The 20,744-nt window shown below is 38.7% G+C and overlaps 1 protein-coding gene across 1 annotated transcript in view; it reads left to right on the forward strand.

Annotated features, from left to right (window-relative positions):
• Window positions 1-20,744, forward strand: part of LOC149282153 (FGGY carbohydrate kinase domain-containing protein-like) — a 70,278-nt gene that overhangs the window by 4,446 nt on the left and 45,088 nt on the right. The window contains exons 4-5 of the mRNA XM_089498564.1: window positions 4,054-4,142; window positions 16,669-16,784. Coding sequence (XP_089354690.1) covers window positions 4,054-4,142; window positions 16,669-16,784 — 205 coding nt within the window. The remainder of the gene's footprint in view (window positions 1-4,053; window positions 4,143-16,668; window positions 16,785-20,744) is intronic.

Genomic DNA, 20,744 nt, shown 5'->3' on the forward strand with positions numbered 1-20,744 from the left:
GCTGGCGCCTTTGGTTTTTTTATTCCTCCAGCCGTGGTCCTTAATGAAGGCCAAATGTAAAATAGTTTATTTTACCCCTAAACTGCTTACAATCTCCTTTTTTTAAAAAGAAAGCATGGAGCGTGTAGTTAGTACGAGGTGCAGACAGGTTAAGGTCACCGGTAATCACTTCCTGAAGCCAACCCTGACAGGTTCATGTTAATGGCCCATAATTAACGCCGTTTTTTTCTCTCTCGGAGGGTGGATATCAATTGTCTGACTCCATTTTCTCCCCGCATTACTTAGCTGGAATAAATCAGTTTTCCCTGAATGCTCGAGTGATTTATCGCATGAAGCTCCCTTTTGCAGAGTAAACATATATTATATTATACGCTGGCACTCGGGTTCATTTTATTGCCAATGGCTGTAAAAGTTGTGTTTATGTACGGTTCGGTTAACCCCTTGCCTCCTAAAACAACAAAGAATTCTCTTAAAGGATCCAGGGAGGTGAATAAAGTAATTTTGTATCCGCGTATTGCCGACCCACAAAGGTTTCATGAATATCTTATAGTGGATATAGAGGCAAAAGGTGATCATTGTTGGCCTTATTTGCATGCGCCTACCCAGAATCCCTTGTGGTTGTGGCAGCACCAGGAGATTTCTGAGGTAAAAACAAGCCTTCTGGCGTCTGTAGATGAGTGATTAATAATGCTTCTACTACCCCATTAATGTTAAGCGGAAGGGTTTTCCATCACCTTTACTCAACATAACGTTGGTATTGGTATGAATATCTTATCTCGTAATTGGTTATTTGGGATATAGAAAAACATTTTAGTGGTACTTTAGCGTTACTAAGTGGAATCGGTATTTGCCCCTTTTATAAGCAGAGGAATCCTGATGAAGGGTGTAAAGGAAATAACGGGAGAAAATGGCGGAGAAGGATCCCAAAATACAGACGTTTTTACATATCAGGACTTATAAAATGTAGATGGCTCATAGCCCCCAACTTCTGCGCGTGAGACCATGTAGTAGCGACGCCACAAAGGCCTCCAAGGCTTTGCAAACACCTCCCAATAGCTCCCAAGTGTCTGGTTTTCTGCAAGACAGACCTGATTTCGGGCAGTATCCCTCCGGTCTGATGGGCAGCCCCGCTTGTTTTGGGCCGGTCGAGGAGATCATCTACTCGGCCTAATGAGCTGAGAAATTGATACAGTGGCAGGCCTCAATCATAGCTCCCATGTGGCCGCCTCACCATGTAAAGTTACAAACTTGGTTATGACATCACTAACTCGTGAGGGCGTAAGATAAGCGCCCCTGACCCCAACTATAGCCCCTGCTCGTCTATAGGCACACCCTATTACGAAACATTGTTAAAGTGATAGTTTAATATCCTTGACACCCCCACTAAAGAAGAAAGCTGCTTATTGTGCTTTATGAGTGCTTTAATATGCATTTAAAAAAAAAGAAAAGATACATTCCTTAGGGAGAAGCTGCAGCTCCCTCTTTTGTCAATAGACCCTTATCTGCGGCTTTCTTTAAGGAAGATCTGAGGGTTGACTGCAAGGAGATGCGTTCAGCCAAACACGCATGGAAGATAGCTAGGGGGGGGTGGTGTGGAAAGGGGCACATGCAGAATCCCCCCCATAAATCTGCAAGGGACCCACCACCCAGATTTAAAGGGACCATGCAGCTAAAGTGCGGATGATGGCTGGAGGGTCCCTTCAAACCGGAACTGTCACTTCAGCAGATCCTGTCTATATATTATTAACATCACCCGCAAAAATGTTAACAAAAGAGACGGCAACATTGTATCATTCTAGCGTTTAATAAATGTCCCTTTGGGTAACTCGTCCTCCCTATTCTACTAAAAGTCTCCTTGGCCAAGGAGCGGAGGAAGCGCCCCGACCGTTAATAACAACCAAAGCATTTGTAAGAATCTCTAATTATGTTTCTCAGGCCGGCTTATCTCCGAAATAATAGACGTCTCATTCGTAAGACCGTCACATAATTATTTATTAAGATAAACCCCCCTACCCCCCCACACGTCCACAATGGGGTATTTTTGTTAGACAAAGAATAGCCGTGTGTTTAGGACTCCTCGTAGCAGCCGATAAAGTCCTTCTATCTCCCGTTTGGCTGACGTGGAGTCATATATAAAAATTTCAATATCTAGCAGCAGTTCCATCACTCGGAAAGCTCGAAGCTGTCAGGCCTCCTGATAACGGGGTGTTTCCATCTAAAATGATTATTTCTTTAAGACGTGGCCGCAGTTAGTATCCACTGCAGTCCCCCCCCCCCATATGTCTGACTTCTTTAAAATTTAAAGACCCTGCGCCAGACTTTTTATTGGTTACTATAGATACATTTGCGTCTTTTAAAGATGATGTTCCACCTGCTCGCCTAATAAAACCTTCTTTTAAAACTAAATAAAGCAGCGTCTACGTCTTCTTATTTTTAATGCCTCTCGACCACTACCAAATTATTGCTTCAATCTCTGCATCTTCCATTACTTTTTGCATCATCTAGAAACATAGAATCTGCCGGAAGATCGGCCCTGTTCGGCCCCCGTCTAGCCGCCAGTCTCTTCTGCTGTAAAGACTCAAACCTTAATCAGTCGTTGGTCTCGTCTTAGATTCAGGAGCCGTATGTCTATCCCATGCATGTTTAATACCCTCTCTGTATTACCCTCTACCACTTCTGCTGGGAGGCTGTTCCACCCAACTACGACCCTGTCAGTAATGTAAAAATGTATTGCTTTAACCCCCTTGGGTACTCCAAAATTGGCAGCTCTTTATTCCAAGGATAAGGAGAATTCCATAAAATTTTGAGGCTGGAGTTCTGTTTCTTTTATAACTTGTAATAAAGCCGACGGAGTCTTCAGCTGAAGCCGATACCTTTTATTGGGCCAACAGAGAAAACATGTGAGGTTACACACATCTTCAGAACCTCAGAGGTTACTTCTTCAGAATTTCCTACTAAAATCGTCATTTTTTTCTTAGGCCGATACGGCAATATTAATTTTTTTTAATAACTAAAAGACACGTATTGTGATCGGCACTATTGGCAAACATCAGCTCCTGTTGTTTGGAGTTCAGCGTTACAGGGGGGGACCCAGAGATGGAAGGTCATCAGTGAGATGTAAGGTCGTCTCACATTAAAGTTGTGCTGAGATGTCAGCGGAAGGAATAAATAGAAACTGCCCCCCCCCCCCTTGGAGGTTTCGGTTCTCAGTACACGTGTAACTACAAAGAGATTACGGTAAGAACATGGACCGGAGGGGTAGAACACCCTACACTGAAGGATACCTTGAGGTTGCCGGTGGACAACCCCAGAACTTGTGTAGCATAAACCCAACGATGTTGACACAATGACAACGCGTATAACAATAATAATTCAGTCTATTTCACAAATGGAAACTTTCCCTATTTAATTTATTTTTGGATAGAAACATTTAAGGTTTATTTTATCAAAGGAAGAAAACTGTTACAACCAGATCTAAAACTAGAGGCTTATGTACAGAAGTTTTTCTTTACTGAGATGGTGGTGGATAAGTGGAACAGCCTCCCAGCAGAAGTGGCAGAGGGTAATACAGCGAGGGTATTAAACATGCATGGGATAGACATACGGCTCCTGAATCTGAAACGAGGCCTGCCATCAAATTCTATGTTTTCTCACACCAGCTTTGTGCCCGTACCTCACCAACAAACCCTTTTATGTTTTTATTTATTTATTTTTATTATTTTGAATTATTTTTTCTAATTTTTTATTTTTATTTTATTTATTTATTATTTTAAGGTTTGAGGAAAAATAAAATGGAACCCCAATGGTATTGGATTAAATCCCAAGTAACAGATGTCTCTGGTTCTATAATTGACTTTATGCCGATTCATACTTTTTTTTAACTTTACCCAGAAAATGTACATTTTTCTCATCCGCAAAATATTAAAATCCAATATTTTCTGGATATTTATTAAAAATGTTAGAAATTGATACATCTAACGTGATGATAAAAGTTTTTTGGATTGTCTATGTTCTGGAGTTTTTATTGAAGATTTTTTTTCCCTTTTTTAAAAGAATTTGCGCAAAGAGTGTTGGGATAAATCTGGACAATTCTTTGATCTTCCCGACTTCCTAACGTGGAAAGCAACTGGGGTCCCGGCGAGGTAGGTTTTCCACAACGTCTGCATCTTTGGTTTAAACTTTACTATTACCGCGATACTGGCAAAAAGTACACTTTTTAAAGAAAAAATTGTGGTCTTCGTATTAATCATGTGACACGTGTCAGCTTCCTCTCAGATCTTACGCTATAAATTGGCTTCTGTACAATTTTTAAGACAAAGTCCAATGAGTCAGAAACTAAGACTCACTTCCCCAATGAATCACAGCTTTACCAGTGTGAAAAAGATCAATCTATTTGTAAATAATACACCAAATTAATTAAAGTAAAGCTGTATTTAAAGGGGAAACTGCTAATATATTTTGTATCTAGTATCAGGTTAAAAGTTTTAAACATATTGGGCTGTTTCCTTAAAAAAAATACATTCTAGTTTTTGCCCCATAATATAATGTTTTTAGGCAGCTGCATATCAGCCATTTGTATGATTCTCGCTCTGTTATCTAATCCCCGATCTACGAAACACCCGACTCCTTATCATACTGCCTGTGGGGAACAATAGAATGGCTCAGTCTTAATCACCCACCCAGACTCTCTGACTAATGGAAGTCTATGGAGGAACCAACTTCATTAGCATTGCCATAAAGCCTCAGCTCAGTGTGGGGTTTCAGCCGGGAAACCAGGTTTCTGTCTATGCCGACCAGCATGCCAACATGCCTCTGTGAGGTTATATTACTGCATACAGCACTAGGGGGTTGTATTACTGTATACAGTGCTGGGGGGTTATATTACTGTATACAGCACTGGGAGGTTATATTACTGTATACAGCACTGGGGGTTATTACTGTATACAGTGCTTGTGGGTTTTATTACTATATATACAGCCCTGGGGGGTTATTTTACTGTATACAGCGCTGGGGGGTTATTACTGTATACAGCACTGGGAGGTTACATTACTGTATACAGCACTGGGGGTTATTACTGTATACAGCGCCGGGGGTTATATTACTGTATACAGTGCTGGGGGGTATATTACTCTATACAGTGCTGGGGGTTATATTACTGTATACAGCGCTGGGGGTTATATTACTGTATACAGCGCTGGGGGGTTGTATTACTGTATACAGTGCTGGGGGGTTATATTACTGTATACAGTGCTGGGGGGTATATTACTGTATACAGCGCCGGGGTATATTACTCTATACAGTGCTGGGGGGGTATATTACTGTATACAGTGCTGGGGGGTTATATTACTGTATACAGCGCTGGGGGTTATATTACTGTATACAGCGCTGGGGGTTATATTACTGTATACAGCGCCGGGGTATATTACTGTATACAGTGCTGGGGGGTATATTACTGTATACAGTGCTGGGGGGTATATTACTGTATACAGTGCTGGGGGGTATATTACTGTATACAGTGCTGGGGGGTTATATTACTGTATACAGTGCTGGGGGGTATATTACTGTATACAGTGCTGGGGGGTTATATTACTGTATACAGTGCTGGGGGGTATATTACTGTATACAGCGCCGGGGTATATTACTCTATACAGTGCTGGGGGGGTATATTACTGTATACAGTGCTGGGGGGTTATATTACTGTATACAGCGCTGGGGGTTATATTACTGTATACAGCGCTGGGGGTTATATTACTGTATACAGCGCCGGGGTATATTACTGTATACAGTGCTGGGGGGTATATTACTGTATACAGTGCTGGGGGGTATATTACTGTATACAGTGCTGGGGGGTATATTACTGTATACAGTGCTGGGGGGTTATATTACTGTATACAGTGCTGGGGGGTATATTACTGTATACAGTGCTGGGGGGTTATATTACTGTATACAGTGCTGGGGGGTATATTACTGTATACAGTGCTGGGGTTTATAATCAAGTAGATTTTCCATAGGACTTTTCCTTTAAGTTAAACAATATAATTTTAAATATTGAACGGTTACTTTAAGTTGGTTTGAACTGGGGGAAAAAAAATCATTAACGTGTTCATTTGAATTTTTGCCCAAAACCGATGAAAATCTGCATCCCTGTAATTCGATCCAGAAAACCTCTGGTCCCTTCTTTAAACCTTAAATCCAATTTTCTCTGTTTTGCTGAAACAAGATCTACTTTGTCTTAAAACTGCACAAGAGACATTTTTTTCCCTTTAAAACTAATCTTCATTTATCATTTTACTGATCTTCGTAGAATGCTTACCGTGTCTGTTATCCAAAGCCAAGAGATTAGTTGCATGGAAATAAGGAACGATTGTTTTATGAACTTGAAATTCTATTGCGGGGACTCAGCTTTTGAACAGATGTCTACAAGTAACCATAATCTTCAATCATAAGAACTTCCCATTTTACTTCCTTGCACAATTCTAATCAAATTAAAGGGAACTTGACAACTGTGATGAATACAAAACTTTTTTTTGGCATCTTTTTTCCAAAATATATTTATTCAAAGGAATCCCGATTTAATTCATGTTTCTCTCGGTCTTTTGCTTTAGTTTTTTAATAACGTTACTGTTACTGCTTAATCCATGGAGCTGAAGCAAGCATTTTGCTGACCGCAGGCAGATGGCTTATTTATTTGCCTGAAGGGTCGTGGCCACAGCCTGCTTCTAATTTTAGAAATATTTGAGCCCAAAAAGCACATTTCAATCCCATAGGCTTCCATGTTTTCTTCGCAGACTGGCCCTTTAATGAAAACAAACTAATAAAGAGTACAGAAAGTATCAAGGAATGGCTGGGCATGGAGGAGGCAATTGAAAAAGTTTGGCCTCGGCTGGTGCTTCTGCAGTCGTTGCCACGCTCGGCCAGGACTTGGGCCAGAGTCTAATTTGGGCTTGGCTCAAAGAGAGTGGAAAAGCGCAAGTCGGAGCCGAGCTGGCCCAGACATCTCCTCCACTTGGCTGGCACCAACAATAAAATTGTAACGATAAATGGCAATGAGCCCACTGCACAATATCCATACTGCCATCTTGGCCCCACCAAGCCCAGTTGTACATGCCTCCTTGGTTCCACTCTAACCCTCACCATGACCCATGGTGATATCTCCCTCATACTGTGTGCTGACATCCCCCCCGTGAACACAACTACACAGGGCCCAGGGGACAACTGCCGTTGGCTCCTAAAGCAAACATGGGCCAAAATAGATCTAGTAGTGGTTATTACTGCCTAAAGCCATTGTGACACTATAGTGGCCCAAAATCTTTAAATTAGGGTAGCCAGTAGGGCAGACCACCCCTACACCTCCATTGCCACTCTTACTGTGTCCGCTTTAGTATTTTGGTACATATGGACCACTGCAAGATCTTTCCTTATGTGGAAAGTCAGTGGGGCTCAGCTTGTGGTGTCCCATTATGGTGGACTCTTCTGATCCCAGACATGGAGGAGATCCCACTGAATGCCCACGTTGTAAGTTATCCCAGATGCCTCTTGTGGCCACATTTGGAACTGCACTTTTTAAAACACAAGACCATTTTTATTCTCACATTAAAGTAGTCCAGATGGTATTTGCCCTCCTACCTTCTGGCATACGAATATCAAGATACCTCATTTATTTTTAACCACCTTTACAGTGTTATTATCTCCCAAAAATAATATGTAGCATCTGTTGCCTCCGTGTTCGTTCCTCCCATCCGTCGAAATATTTTTCCTGACACCTACTCCCTACTGTGATCCTCAACATCCCCATATGCATTTTTGAACCTCATTTCCCAATATACCGAACTGTTAAGTAACATTTGTTAATGGTACTCCGTGTTCAAAAGTGTTTTTAGGTGGAACAGACAGAATTGTCTCTTCCTTTGTTGGGTTGTGAAATATCTTGATACAATGTCTTACCTTTTGATGTGGAACTGGTTATATTCATCGTATAAGTTCAGAAACTGACATAATCATATAATCTTATATTTTTGGAGCTTCAACACTCTATTAAATCTTGTCCCTTGTGAATCTCGTTCCTTTTCAACTTCTGCGTCTGTTTTATATCTGATTCGTAATAACAATAGCTGAACAGCTGGAGTCCAATTCCATCCTTACCAAGCCTATCATAGCCGGCCATTATCCTGGGCGGGAATTAGGACTCTAGATTTTGATCTGGGCTTTATCATGGTTATGTGCGTTCTTTACATTTTTAACGCATGTACATTATTTTCTAATATCTGTAGCTGAGAAGGTCACGTGAATGAGCTGTCCTGAGGCAGGGTGACCTTGGGAGAACAGTGTTTGTTTTCATAAAATATAGTGGTTTTGTTTTACTGCTTTTTGCATAAATCCCATTAAAATGCCACTAAACATTGTAAATAACTTTCTTAGTGATTGAAAACAACTTCTTTTAAAACTTTTTTTTTAATAAGCTATCCAACTTGGGATTTTAATAAAATAGCCTGTACTTTAGAAGTTACAAGCTGCTTTCTTTGGATCTGATTACTAAACATCAATAAAGTCCTTAAAAAAGGTCTTTGGGGAGAGGACTAACCAAGGACCATTTAAGTCCAGCCATAAAGCAATAAACTCAATGTAGCTGGTGAGTAGTGAGTGGCACTCAACTATACCATGACAATATGAGTGGCTTTCTAAGCTCACAGACCAAATATTGATTCTCTCTTTAGTCTAAAAAAATAATTAAGCAAACAAAAAAATATTTATGGTCTGAAACTATGGTTTTGTGTGTTTTTCATAAAAGTTTTGTGTGCTTTCTAAAAGGAACACACACTGTTCCAACAGCAAAGTTTACATCTTTCCCAATATATATATATATTTTTTATATTCCAGTTTTCTGAAGCATCTGGTTTTTATTTATTGTTACTACTTTAGATTGAATTAAAACTTTATAATAAATAAATAAATAAATAAATAAAATCTAAAACCAAATAAATAAATATATATAATTTTTAAATATAATTAAAAGTAAATAAATTTCATATATATAACAAATAATAATATATTTAATACAAATGTATTTGTTACATCACTGCAGCAGTAACAGGGCCGGCCCGACAATGGAGCCCAGTGGGGCAACCACCGCTTCAGGCGGCACTTTTGAAGAGGTGGCACTTTGCCCCCCCAAGCCCTTTTTTTTTTAAAGCCGAGAAGAGAGAGAGGGGCGCCGAGTGGTTTTATCTTACCAAGTTGTCAGTACCCGCTCGGCACCCCTCACTCTCTCCTCTGCGAGCCCTCTAGCTCGGTCTCGGTGCCGGCTTGTAATGTTGAGCGCCGGAAGATGACGTCATTTCCGGCGCTCAGCATTACAAGCCGGCACCGAGACCGAGCAGGGAGACTCACCGCAGGACTGCTGAAAGGTAAGTACGGGGGGGGGGGGAGAGGAAGGGTAGATAATGGGGGGGGGCGGCAGGGAGAGGAAGGGTAGATAATGGGGGGGGGCGGCATTTTAAACTTCTCCCCATGCGGCATTTTGTCTTGGGCTGGCCCTGAGCAGTAATGTCATGAAAACATTGAACTCTAACCTTTTTATCTTATTTTGCAAATGCCAATCAAACCTTGCATCTTATGGAAACTATTGAAAGTTACTAACTGACACAAAAAAGGGATATATTTAAATCTTTATCAGGAGGATATATGTAGTTTATTTCAAAATGTATTCCATTAACCATTGAGTACTGAGGCAGATCATTTGCACGGAATGGGTTAAAAGGAAGAAATATTGGTGCCAGAAGCAGTGGAAGAATATTTTGTATTGTACTGTTCTCCGAGTCGAAAGCCAGACAGGTCACACAGAAGATGGAGGGGGAAGCGTCTACAGATATTTCGCTGGCAGCCGGCCACCAACGCTGAACTCCGAACCAAACATGAAGTCATCATATAAGATTGGAGTCCCGCTAACTAAGCCTTGGCAACGGGGCTTCATATGAGAAACTAAAGACTACTTGATGAACGGTTATAAAGAGCGAGCGGCATTGGCCCCGTGTTTTAATATAAAGCACAGCCATGTTATATTAGAATGGATTTGTTTCTGATGGATCGTCCTCTCGCCTTAAACAGACCAGCGGAGCTTTCTTCGGCTTGTTCGGTGGAAACGTTCCATGTCTTGTGGTCCCGTTTAGTACTTTGGGGAAAGGGCGATAGCGACTGAACGTAGTATTTTATTAAATAAGATGATTTGTGGCTACTTCTTTAGGAGTTTTCTGCTTGGAAAACCTGTGCAGAAGTTTCAGTTGGTGCTCCAAAAAAAATCAGCAAATGTATATCTCACATCGCCCCCCCCCCCAAAAAAAATATATACAAATCTTAAAATCATAATTTTTTTGGCTTATTTCTACAAACTGTACTTTAAAACACATAGGTGCCTTTATACAATGACGGTTCATAAAGGGTGATTTCACTGTCCCATTAAATATATTTTGGGCATGTACGATGTGATTACCCCCTGGTGGAATGGAGAAGGAGTTGTCTGTCCCGGGGTGTCCCAGGAGGTTATCCGAGAAGCTGTATTAGCCCTAAACTGACACTAATTACCTGAAGACATTGAAGATTAAGTATTTACGGCAGGCTGAGCTCTTCCCCTTATTTTAATGACGCAGTGAGAGAAATCTAAGATGAACGCGATGGGATTAATATACTGTATATATCGGATTAATATACTGTATATCGGATTAATATACTGTATATATCGGGTTAATATACTGTATATCGGGTTAATATACTGTATATATCGGATTAATATACTGTATATCGGATAAATATACTGTATATCGGTTTAATATACTGTATATATCGGGTTAATATACTGTATATCGGATTAATATACTGTATATCGGGTTAATATACTGTATATATCGGGTTAATATACTGTATATCGGGTTAATATACTGTATATATTGGATTAATATACTGTATATCGGGTTAATATACTGTATATATCGGGTTAATGTACTGTATATTGGATTAATATACTGTATATCGGGTTAATATACTATATATTGGATTAATATACTGTATATCGGGTTAATATACTGTATATCGGATTAATATACTGTATATATTGGATTAATATACTGTATATCGGATTAATATACTGTATATATTGGATTAATATACTGTATATCGGGTTAATATACTGTATATATCGGGTTAATATACTGTATATCGGATTAATATACTGTATATCGGATTAATATACTGTATATCGGGTTAATATACTGTATATATCAGGTTAATATAGTGTATATCGGATTAATATACTGTATATCGGGTTTATATACTGTATATATCGGGTTAATATACTGTATATCGGGTTAATATACTGTATATATCGGATTAATATACTGTATATCGGATAAATATACTGTATATATTGGATTAATATACTGTATATCGGGTTAATATACTGTATATATCGGGTTAATATACTGTATATCGGGTTAATATACTCTATATATCGGATTAATATACTGTATATCGGGTTAACATACTGTATATATCGGGTTAATATACTGTATATATTGGATTAATATACTGTATATCGGGTTAATATACTGTATATATTGGATTAATATACTGTATATCGGATTAATATACTGTATATCGGGTTAATATACTGTATATGACATTAATATACTGTATATCGGGTTAATATACTGTATATATCGGGTTAATATACTGTATATCGGGTTAATATACTGTATATTGGATTAATATACTGTATATCGGGTTAATATACTGTATATATCGGTTAATATACTGTATATCGGATGAATATACTGTATATATCATGTTAATATACTGTATATCGGGTTAATATACTGTATATCGGGTTAATATACTGTATATATCGGGTTAATATACTGTATATCGGGTTAATATCTTGTATATCGGGTTAATATACTGTATATATCGAATTAATATACTGTATATATCGGGTTAATATACTGTATATATCGGATTAATATACTGTATATCGGATTAATATACTGTATATATCGGATTAATGTACTGTATATATCAGATTAATATACTGTATATCGGATGAATATACTGTATATATCGGATTAATATACTGTATATCGGGTTAATATACTGTATATCGGGTTAATATACTGTATATCGGGTTAATATACTGTATATATCGGGTTAATATACTGTATATCGGATTAATATACTGTATATCGGGTTAATATACTGTATATATCGGGTTAATATACTGTATATATCGGGTTAATATACTGTATATCGGATTAATATACTGTATATCGGGTTAATATACTGTATATATCGGGTTAATATACTGTATATCGGGTTAATATACTGTATATCGGATTAATATACTGTATATCGGGTTAATATACTGTATATCGGGTTAATATACTGTAGATATCGGGTTAATATACTGTATATCGGGTTAATATACTGTATATATCGGGTTAATATACTGTATATCGGATTAATATACTGTATATCGGGTTAATATACTGTATATCGGGTTAATATACTGTAGATATCGGGTTAATATACTGTATATCGGGTTAATATACTGTATATATCGGGTTAATATACTGTATATCGGCGTCTACTCATACATTGATTCCTGCCTGAAAATGAAACCTTTGTGACAGGTGCAACGAAAAACAACATTTTCGGGTAAGAATTATGTTTAGTTTTTGTATGAAAAGGCCAAGTCACCACATTCCATTCTTCTGTGAAGGGCTGGACTGGGGAAGAGCCCTGTACTTAAAATTCTAGGGCCTCAGAGGTCTCTTCTTATGGAAATAATGTACCGGCACATCGGCCCCATCCGGCCCCCGTCTAGTCGCCCATTTCTCCTGCTGTAAAGACTCAAACCTTAATCAGTCGTTGGTCTTGTCCTAGATTCAGGAGCCGTATGTCTATCCCGCGCATGTTTAATACCCTCACTGTATTACCCTCTACCACTTCTGCTGGGAGGCCGTTCTACTTATCCACCACCCTCTCAGTAAGGAAGAACAAAGGCAACATAAAATAATTTTATTTTCCAAACAAATGTGCTGCCATTTACACACACATTATTGTGAATTTTATTGCTGTGGTGTTCTATACATACTGGTTCTGTACTTTATGCAGTTTAATTTATAAAGCCGTTCCCTGTTGTTTCTATACACATTATTGGGGCTTTTAGGGCTGTAGAACCCTGCGATACCCTCATACCCAGCAAACATTCTGACCTCCTAGAAAAGAGGGGCATCAGGGGAAGAGAGAGGGGCAACATGGGGAGGAAAGAGGGACTGGTCCTCCTAAACAGAGGCACTGGCAAGTATGCTGGTGCTTTCTGAAAAATTCTACAGCATTAAGTCTGGATACATTGTTTTTGATTGTGGCTGAAATTACAAAAAAAAAAATCCTGGGGCCGATGCTCCTTTAATATCGCAGATCTGTTGGGGGGCTTCAGCTTTGTCCCTCCACATGGGGGGCTTTCACTTAAATCTTTAATGAAGCCACGAAATGCCAAAACACCGTAAAGTCGTTTCCCCGACATTATGCAGAGAAGCGGATTTTATCTTAATATCTTAATAACGGGAAAATTGAAGCTCAAACTTCAAAGCCCATTCATTCCGCGGCCGAGAACGTAATATCATTTAGCAAACCCTTTGACCTTTAAAATACGTACTTTTTCTGTCTGATCCGTCAGAAGCTTCTAACAACAGGATCAAGGACACCCGGCCTTAAAGAGTTCAGGTAATTGTCCGTGTATTGTGTCCATTCTTCATTTTTTTTGCTCTTAAAATAAAACTTGAAAGGCTACCTGATACAGGCGCCTCTCGGATACGCAGAGCCCTTCCACCCCCATTGTACGAATTAAACAATTATTAGCAAAATTTGATGGCTCATTCATCTTAAAAAAAAAGTCAATATTTGGTTAAATGTCATAGCCGGTCTTCTTCTTAAAATATATATTTTTCTCAAACAATGCCGGTTACATTTCGGGAATTATAGCACGGAGTAATGCGATAAAAATGCATTGTGTTATATAGCGCCATCATATTCCGTAGCGCTGTACAATGGGTAGACAGGACATAGGTAGTATGTGACATAACAATTTGACTTACAGAAACAACAGGTAAGGAGGGCCCTGCTCACAGGAGCTTGCAATCTAGATTCAGGAGAAATGCTGCGTCAGGGACAAGCAGAGGTAACAATTATATTCATTTCCTTTGAGTTCTCAAAGTCCTTTCTGAACGAGCGCCGCGTAAAAATCAGGACTTTGTAATAACCTGCCCAAAGTACATCTTCCAGCCTATTCAGAGCGCCAACACCCAGTGCTATTCTAATTGCTGGCCACGCTCTTACGATAGCCTTTTATGAGAATATATTACACGCCGAGTCCCCTAAACCAGACAAATCCACGGGGAAAACCATAAAAACAGGTGGAACCTCACCACATTGTCACCACCAGCTCTGAAGACCAGAACATTCTTTCTTAAGGGGAGACTCTAGCCATGATATTATTATTATTATTATTTATAATATTTATTATTATTTGTTATTATTATTATTACCTACTATGTGGCGGGGAGGTCTAAGGAAAGCCTCTGGGCAGGCGTGCGGAAAGTGCTCCTATTGGTTTTAGTAGAGCACTTTCCTGACAGTGATTGGCCGGTGTATATGAATTTACTGGGAAAACATAGAATCTGCCGGCAGATCGGCCCCATTCGGCCCCCGTCTAGTCGCACGTTTCTCCTGCTGTAAAGAATCAAACCTTAATCAGTCGTTGGTCTCGTCTTAGATTCAGGAGCCGTATCCCATGCATGTTTAATACCCTCACTGTATTACCCTCTACCACTTCTTCTATGGGGTCTCCTTAATTAAATAAAATGTCTAATTTATATACAAGATAAATACCAACCCATACTTTATATTATCACCTACTCACCATAATTAATGACACTGTGACCATGCGAAAATTGCTCACGTGATTTATTCCCTAGGGAGTACCCTAAAAAAAAAAAGAACGCCTAAACTGAGCAGGAAAGGGTTAACTATCTATACGTAACATATCACCTTTATCTAACTCATTAAAATAATACCCTCAGGCAGCCAGTCCCACCAGACTGGGCCCCAAAGCTCCCATGGCATATTGTAGTGTCGGAGTGACAATGTATCTCTCTTTTTTTTAAGTATTATGTATCTGCTGGAGAGTTACTAAGTTACTGTTAGAAATTAATAGTTTAGGAGCTCATTCTAGAAATATGGAGGGATGTCCCCATTCAGTCCCTGCCCACCTATCATGAATTCATGAGATTAGGTTTAAAAAAAAAAAATTTGCTGTTAATGAAAGCAGTAGGATGTTGAGATTCAGCAATCCCTAAATTATTAAAAATAATTATTAGCATTGAGAACGTGTTCTGAAATAGTTAATTCTTGAATGAACAGTAGATCAAACAAGATCAGACTGGGAGAGACCCGACACGTTTCGCCTTTCAGGCTTCTTCATAAGCAAATTGTATTAATTGTATTAAAAAAAAAAAAAAAAGTCCATTATTATTCTATAAAATTTGCGTTGTATTCCATCCCAAAGAAACGTAAATTCCCGTCCCGTCTCCACAGCCCCAGGTGGTTCTGTAAATGTGTTTTGGCCTGAATAATACATTAACATATATATTTGAAATGATTCTAATTTAATTATACGTCTTACTTTCATCCACTGAAGACGCAGTGTTTGTGCGGGCGCAGCGGGGTGGCGGAGACTCATGAGTCCCGTCTGGGACATCTAGACCATTAGCGCGTTTTAGCTGATCGCTCATTCATATTTCTCTTTATTTGCCACTTAGCCGTGCTGAAAAATTCATGAACCCAACCCGACAGACAGATCCATACCCACATAAAGTTATTCCCCGGCAGCCCCTTGTATTATCCGGATTACACGCGGTCTGGTGACGTTTCGATAAATATACACAGAATGGAGGACCATTCCGCCTAATTCCCCCTAAATTGGGTGCATTGGACAATCTATCAATTTTTCATGATTTTTCTTTTTAAATTAAATTTTTAAATATTGCGTATTTCAGACTAAACGTGTCTAGATAATATTTTTATACCTGGTAACTGTCGGGATTTTTTATTTTTTACCCCATGCCTCAGGGTGAATGGGCAGATTCTCGAGGTCAGGCAATCTGGAGCTGCCTCCTTCAAATTCTACACTGAATTAATGATATCTGAGCTTTCCAAATGGTGCTTTTCTTACTGCTATATCATAGCTGGAATCCCTGCTTGAATACAGGTGACTTCATTCAGAATATCTTCTGACAAGTCTTGGTTTCCATAAAGACCGCTATTAGAGCAATTTATTATTTAGCAAACATAATGGAATCGTCATGATGGACTATTAAATGGTTGGTGGCTTGCAGAGTCAACTTGTTTAGAAATCCATTGTTGTATTCAGCACCAAAGTTCCCGTTGAGCATATTGGGCAGCTTGCGCTAATGGTTCCCCATTTTATGACCATGTGAGGATAGAAAGGTTTGAAACTTCTGCCCATTTGGGCTTTTTAGGATGATTTTGGGGTTGGAAGCACCTGGAATAAAATATATATATATATATATGAATGCGACTTTCTGTGTTTTATTCAATCTATAGATCTTTTTGCACGCTCGTCTGTAAATGGACCTACTCACCGGAAAAGGGCTGGGATGACACTTTTTGGAAGGAGATCGGATTAGAAGACATTCTTGAAGACAACTATGCAAAAATAGGTACGTCCATATTTTACAAGTTACAAGCCTCCTGAGTTAATGTTGTATATTATTATTTTTTCCTGGAGTTGTAGTAATTTGATTGGAACTGACACTACAACACAATGTAACGAGAATATGGTAGCCCTAGATTAAGTCTACTGCGTGCTCAATACCAGTCATGGGCTAGGGTTTCTATGGATTGACCTTTTTGGCTCCTTCATGCCCTTGAAGACTTCTTTCTGGAGAGGGACCAAGAAGATCCAGCACTCCTTTGGTGTTACCAGGGAGAGAAGGGGTTACATATCCCTTTGGGAAGTGTGGCCCCAAAAGAAGAAGAAGACTGGGAGCCCAGTGTCCCTTGGTCACCTTACAATGGCAAAGACATCTTCACTTGTCTTCACTAGTGTGGTTAAAGCACTTTAACTTGAATCACAATAGTTCCATAGGTAGCTCAACTGATTTCCTTGAAACCACTCAATCAAGACACCTTGAAAACCCATTTTAAACCCAACGCACAACCCTACTCAAGTTGACCGCAAATTAGCCCAACTTAAAGTTTGGCCAAGTTGACGGCCAAGTTCTCTTATATTCCGTCAACTACCAAACAACAATTTGAAAATATGCCACGGAGTGATAACGGCCACTTGTTTCCAGATACTAATTTCTATTCTTAACATCGATGATATAATAGTCGTTTTAGGGTATTTTGCATTGGTTTTAGGTGGAAATATCCATATTTTCTAATTCTGCACGTTATTCAGCGGCACATTCTAAACTTGAATAATTCTTTGTGAGCGTTCGACCTAAAACACGACCAGAATCTTTGGCAGTGACAGTCTTAGACTTTGTGAATTGGCTGAATATGGGTCTTTGTCTACACCCTACGAAAAACCAAGGTTCAAAAAAATACGTAATCAGTTCTGTTCAACATAAATTTCCAGCCTAAATCTCTGGATTTTATTCCTGCTTATGTTAGAAATTCTTAATTTCACTACGTAGACTATTTCATAAACAAATAGCCCTTTAACTGAAGTGATATTTAAAGGGTTAACCCTGGGGGTCCAGGGTCTGTTGACAACTATTTTATTATTGGCTAGTTTTTCTGGCTATATATATATTTTTTTATAACCGCAATTTTTTTATTTTTTTTTAAAATGGAAATTTAGCAGAAATAAAAAAAAAACTGAAATACATCTGTATATGTGTAAAAATTCAAACAAAGGCCAAGAAATACCATTTTGCAATTAATTATTTCAGAAGTCTCAATTAGATGACAATGATGAATTTCTACAAAAAAACAACTTTTGAACAGCTGGAAGATTTTGGCTCAGCATTGGAAACAAATAATACTTTTTAATATATCTGTGATTTAAAGGTGCTGTTCCACTTTGGATAAAAGATTTATTGCAGAGCAACTGAACCTCAGTGGAAGAACTTGAGTGGAACTGTTTTTTTTGGGTTTTTTTTACTTTACTGAGAGGGTGGTAGATAAGTGGAGCATCTTCCCAACAGAAGTGGTAAAAGCCAATACAGTGAGGGAATTTAAACGTGTATGAGATCGGCATATGGCTCCCGACGACTTTTTTTTTGTTATATTACTCTAATAATACATGTTTAGGGCCTTTAAACTTCGTTATTTAGCTTGTAATTAGCCAATTAACTATATGAGCCATAAAGAATGTCCAGCGCCTGAAAATAGTATTTTAAACCCTGGGAAAGTGATAATGACCATTAAAAAAAAAACAAAAAAAAAAAACAACCCCGGTACATTTAAACAGTGTCCCTTTAATAGTCCGTTAACAAAGGGTCCATCTAACGGGTTGAGACTCACCCAGTGCCATTATCAACCGGTTCTAAATTTAGTCCTCATGAAAACCCTAACTTGTAGTGGCTCTTAAAGACAGCATTTTTAACAAAGTGCCCCCTTTGATCTATTTCGGCACTCCCCGCAATTAATAATGACCACAGCAGAGTTGTAAACACAATCCGGACTGTGCTTCTATTGTGCGATCAGAGTTATACAAGGCCGCGTTTACCAGGCGCATTATTCTGGACAACTGGTTCTCCATGATTTCATCGTGTATCATCACAAACCAGAAGAAAACACACAATTAAAAAAAAACAAAAAACTTTTTTTTTTATTTCTTAATGGTTTTCCATCAGGGCAGCAGGAGTTTACTCTGGGGCAGAAATTTTTTTTAAAAAAAAATCATATTGGCGATCATCTGTCCGGATGAAAAGAAATATTACTAGCTGAAAGCAACTAAATAATAAAATAAAATCTTTTTTTTTTTTTTTTTAATTTGCACAACATTCCGACTTTATCTTTTATGCACTACTAATTAATATAACATTCTTTTGGGTCAAAGTCCCAGCTTTAATATTAATTTCAGATTGACTGCTCCTATTTTTAGTAAAAAAAAACAAACATTTTTTAAAATGTTAAATTTAATTTTTTTAATATATAAAAAGGTTAACTATTAGAATGCAAGTTTCCCCCCCTAAAACCTTCTTAGAAACCCAACAAATATAACAAAAGTTGTGTTCTATGGCAGTCGGAGAGGTGCTAAGGTGGGGCATGTCTTATACTAAATGTAACGGTCCAGCTATGACATCATAGTAACGATCCATACTCATACTGGTTCCTAACCGCCTTCCATAATGAGCTCACTAGGAGCGGTATATATTCTCAATCTTTTTGAGGTTAAAATTAAAGTTAACACAAAGTTAAAATCTATGGAGTCCACATTAACACCTCTGTTTGGAGTCGGGCGTTACTTTTATGGTCTACATTTTTAAATTGTATGAATCACATTATTTATTGCAATTTCTTTAGTGTTTTTCTTGGCTCTTTAAACTGAGGTTGGAGAACTTGTTCGTTTTTAACTTTGTAGCATGTTTTAAACAAATGACAAAAGGGCTATTTAGAAAAGGACTTGGATGTCTTCTCACGTTCAGTGCCACCACTGGCTTCACATCTTCAGAAATATATAGTCTGTTAGGCAATTTGCCTCAAACAGCCCAAATGCAACCCAATAGCACAAACAAGAGGAGCTCGTTGGGCAGTGGAGTTTAACATCTGGCAAGAAGGTTGGTAGCTCCCAGGACTTTCCGTTTTGGAAGAAATGATCCCACTTTGAGAGGGATGCGGAGATAGATACAAGGCAGGCTAGGTGGGTCAAATGGTTCTGGTCTGCCATTACATTGATTAGTAATGATGATTAGTAGCGGCTACTCCATAAATTTGGGCCAATAACTGGTTTTATCCATGAAATGCCACATACTGCCACAGGAAGTGCCTGAAATAACATGCAGTTGGTCACTACTCTACTGAACATTCCCATTGTGACTGGATTACTTCTGTGCGTCTTCTATGGACTTTTTAGACCAGCAGTGTCGGTAGTGGCTACTGGCTAGTAATATTTCGATAGAGCAGGCCAATATGCAACGAGATGTGAACGTTGACCCTCCTAAGGTGATAGATGCCCCCCTCCTTACCAACATTCGGTTTCTCATCATGGGATCATGACCACGCTCGTTGCTCTGATAATTTATGTGGGGTGGGGTGGGTGTGCAGCTGTGCATTGGAAGCCATGGCCGTCGGGACTGTCCTGGCAGGTTCGAGACTGCTGGCAGCTATTGTATGGCAAACCAAAAAAAAAAACAGGCGTAAACACCCGTTCCGTAGCAAATAAAACTGGGAAAAAAAGGCTTTCTTTGTACTGTGCTTTCAAGTGGTTTACCAAATCACATTTCAAAAGCATTACTGTCATTTTACTGTTCTCTGTAAAAAAGGGAGGCTCGGGATTTCATTTATGCCCATTTTTTTCCACAAGGAAAAAAAATTTGTGTAACATTGCAAGTCTGTGGTATTACATTCATTTATTTTTTTTATTGCGTTCTGTACAAAGGACTTCTGTGTTTTGGCAGACAGGTCACTGGGAACAGAACCATTTTTTTTCCTTTTTTTTATTTTAT

This window comes from Sceloporus occidentalis, unplaced genomic scaffold (assembly GCF_023333645.1).
Source record: "Sceloporus occidentalis isolate IW3139 unplaced genomic scaffold, rSceOcc1.0.p SCAF_122, whole genome shotgun sequence".
Lineage (NCBI taxonomy): Eukaryota > Metazoa > Chordata > Lepidosauria > Squamata > Phrynosomatidae > Sceloporus > Sceloporus occidentalis.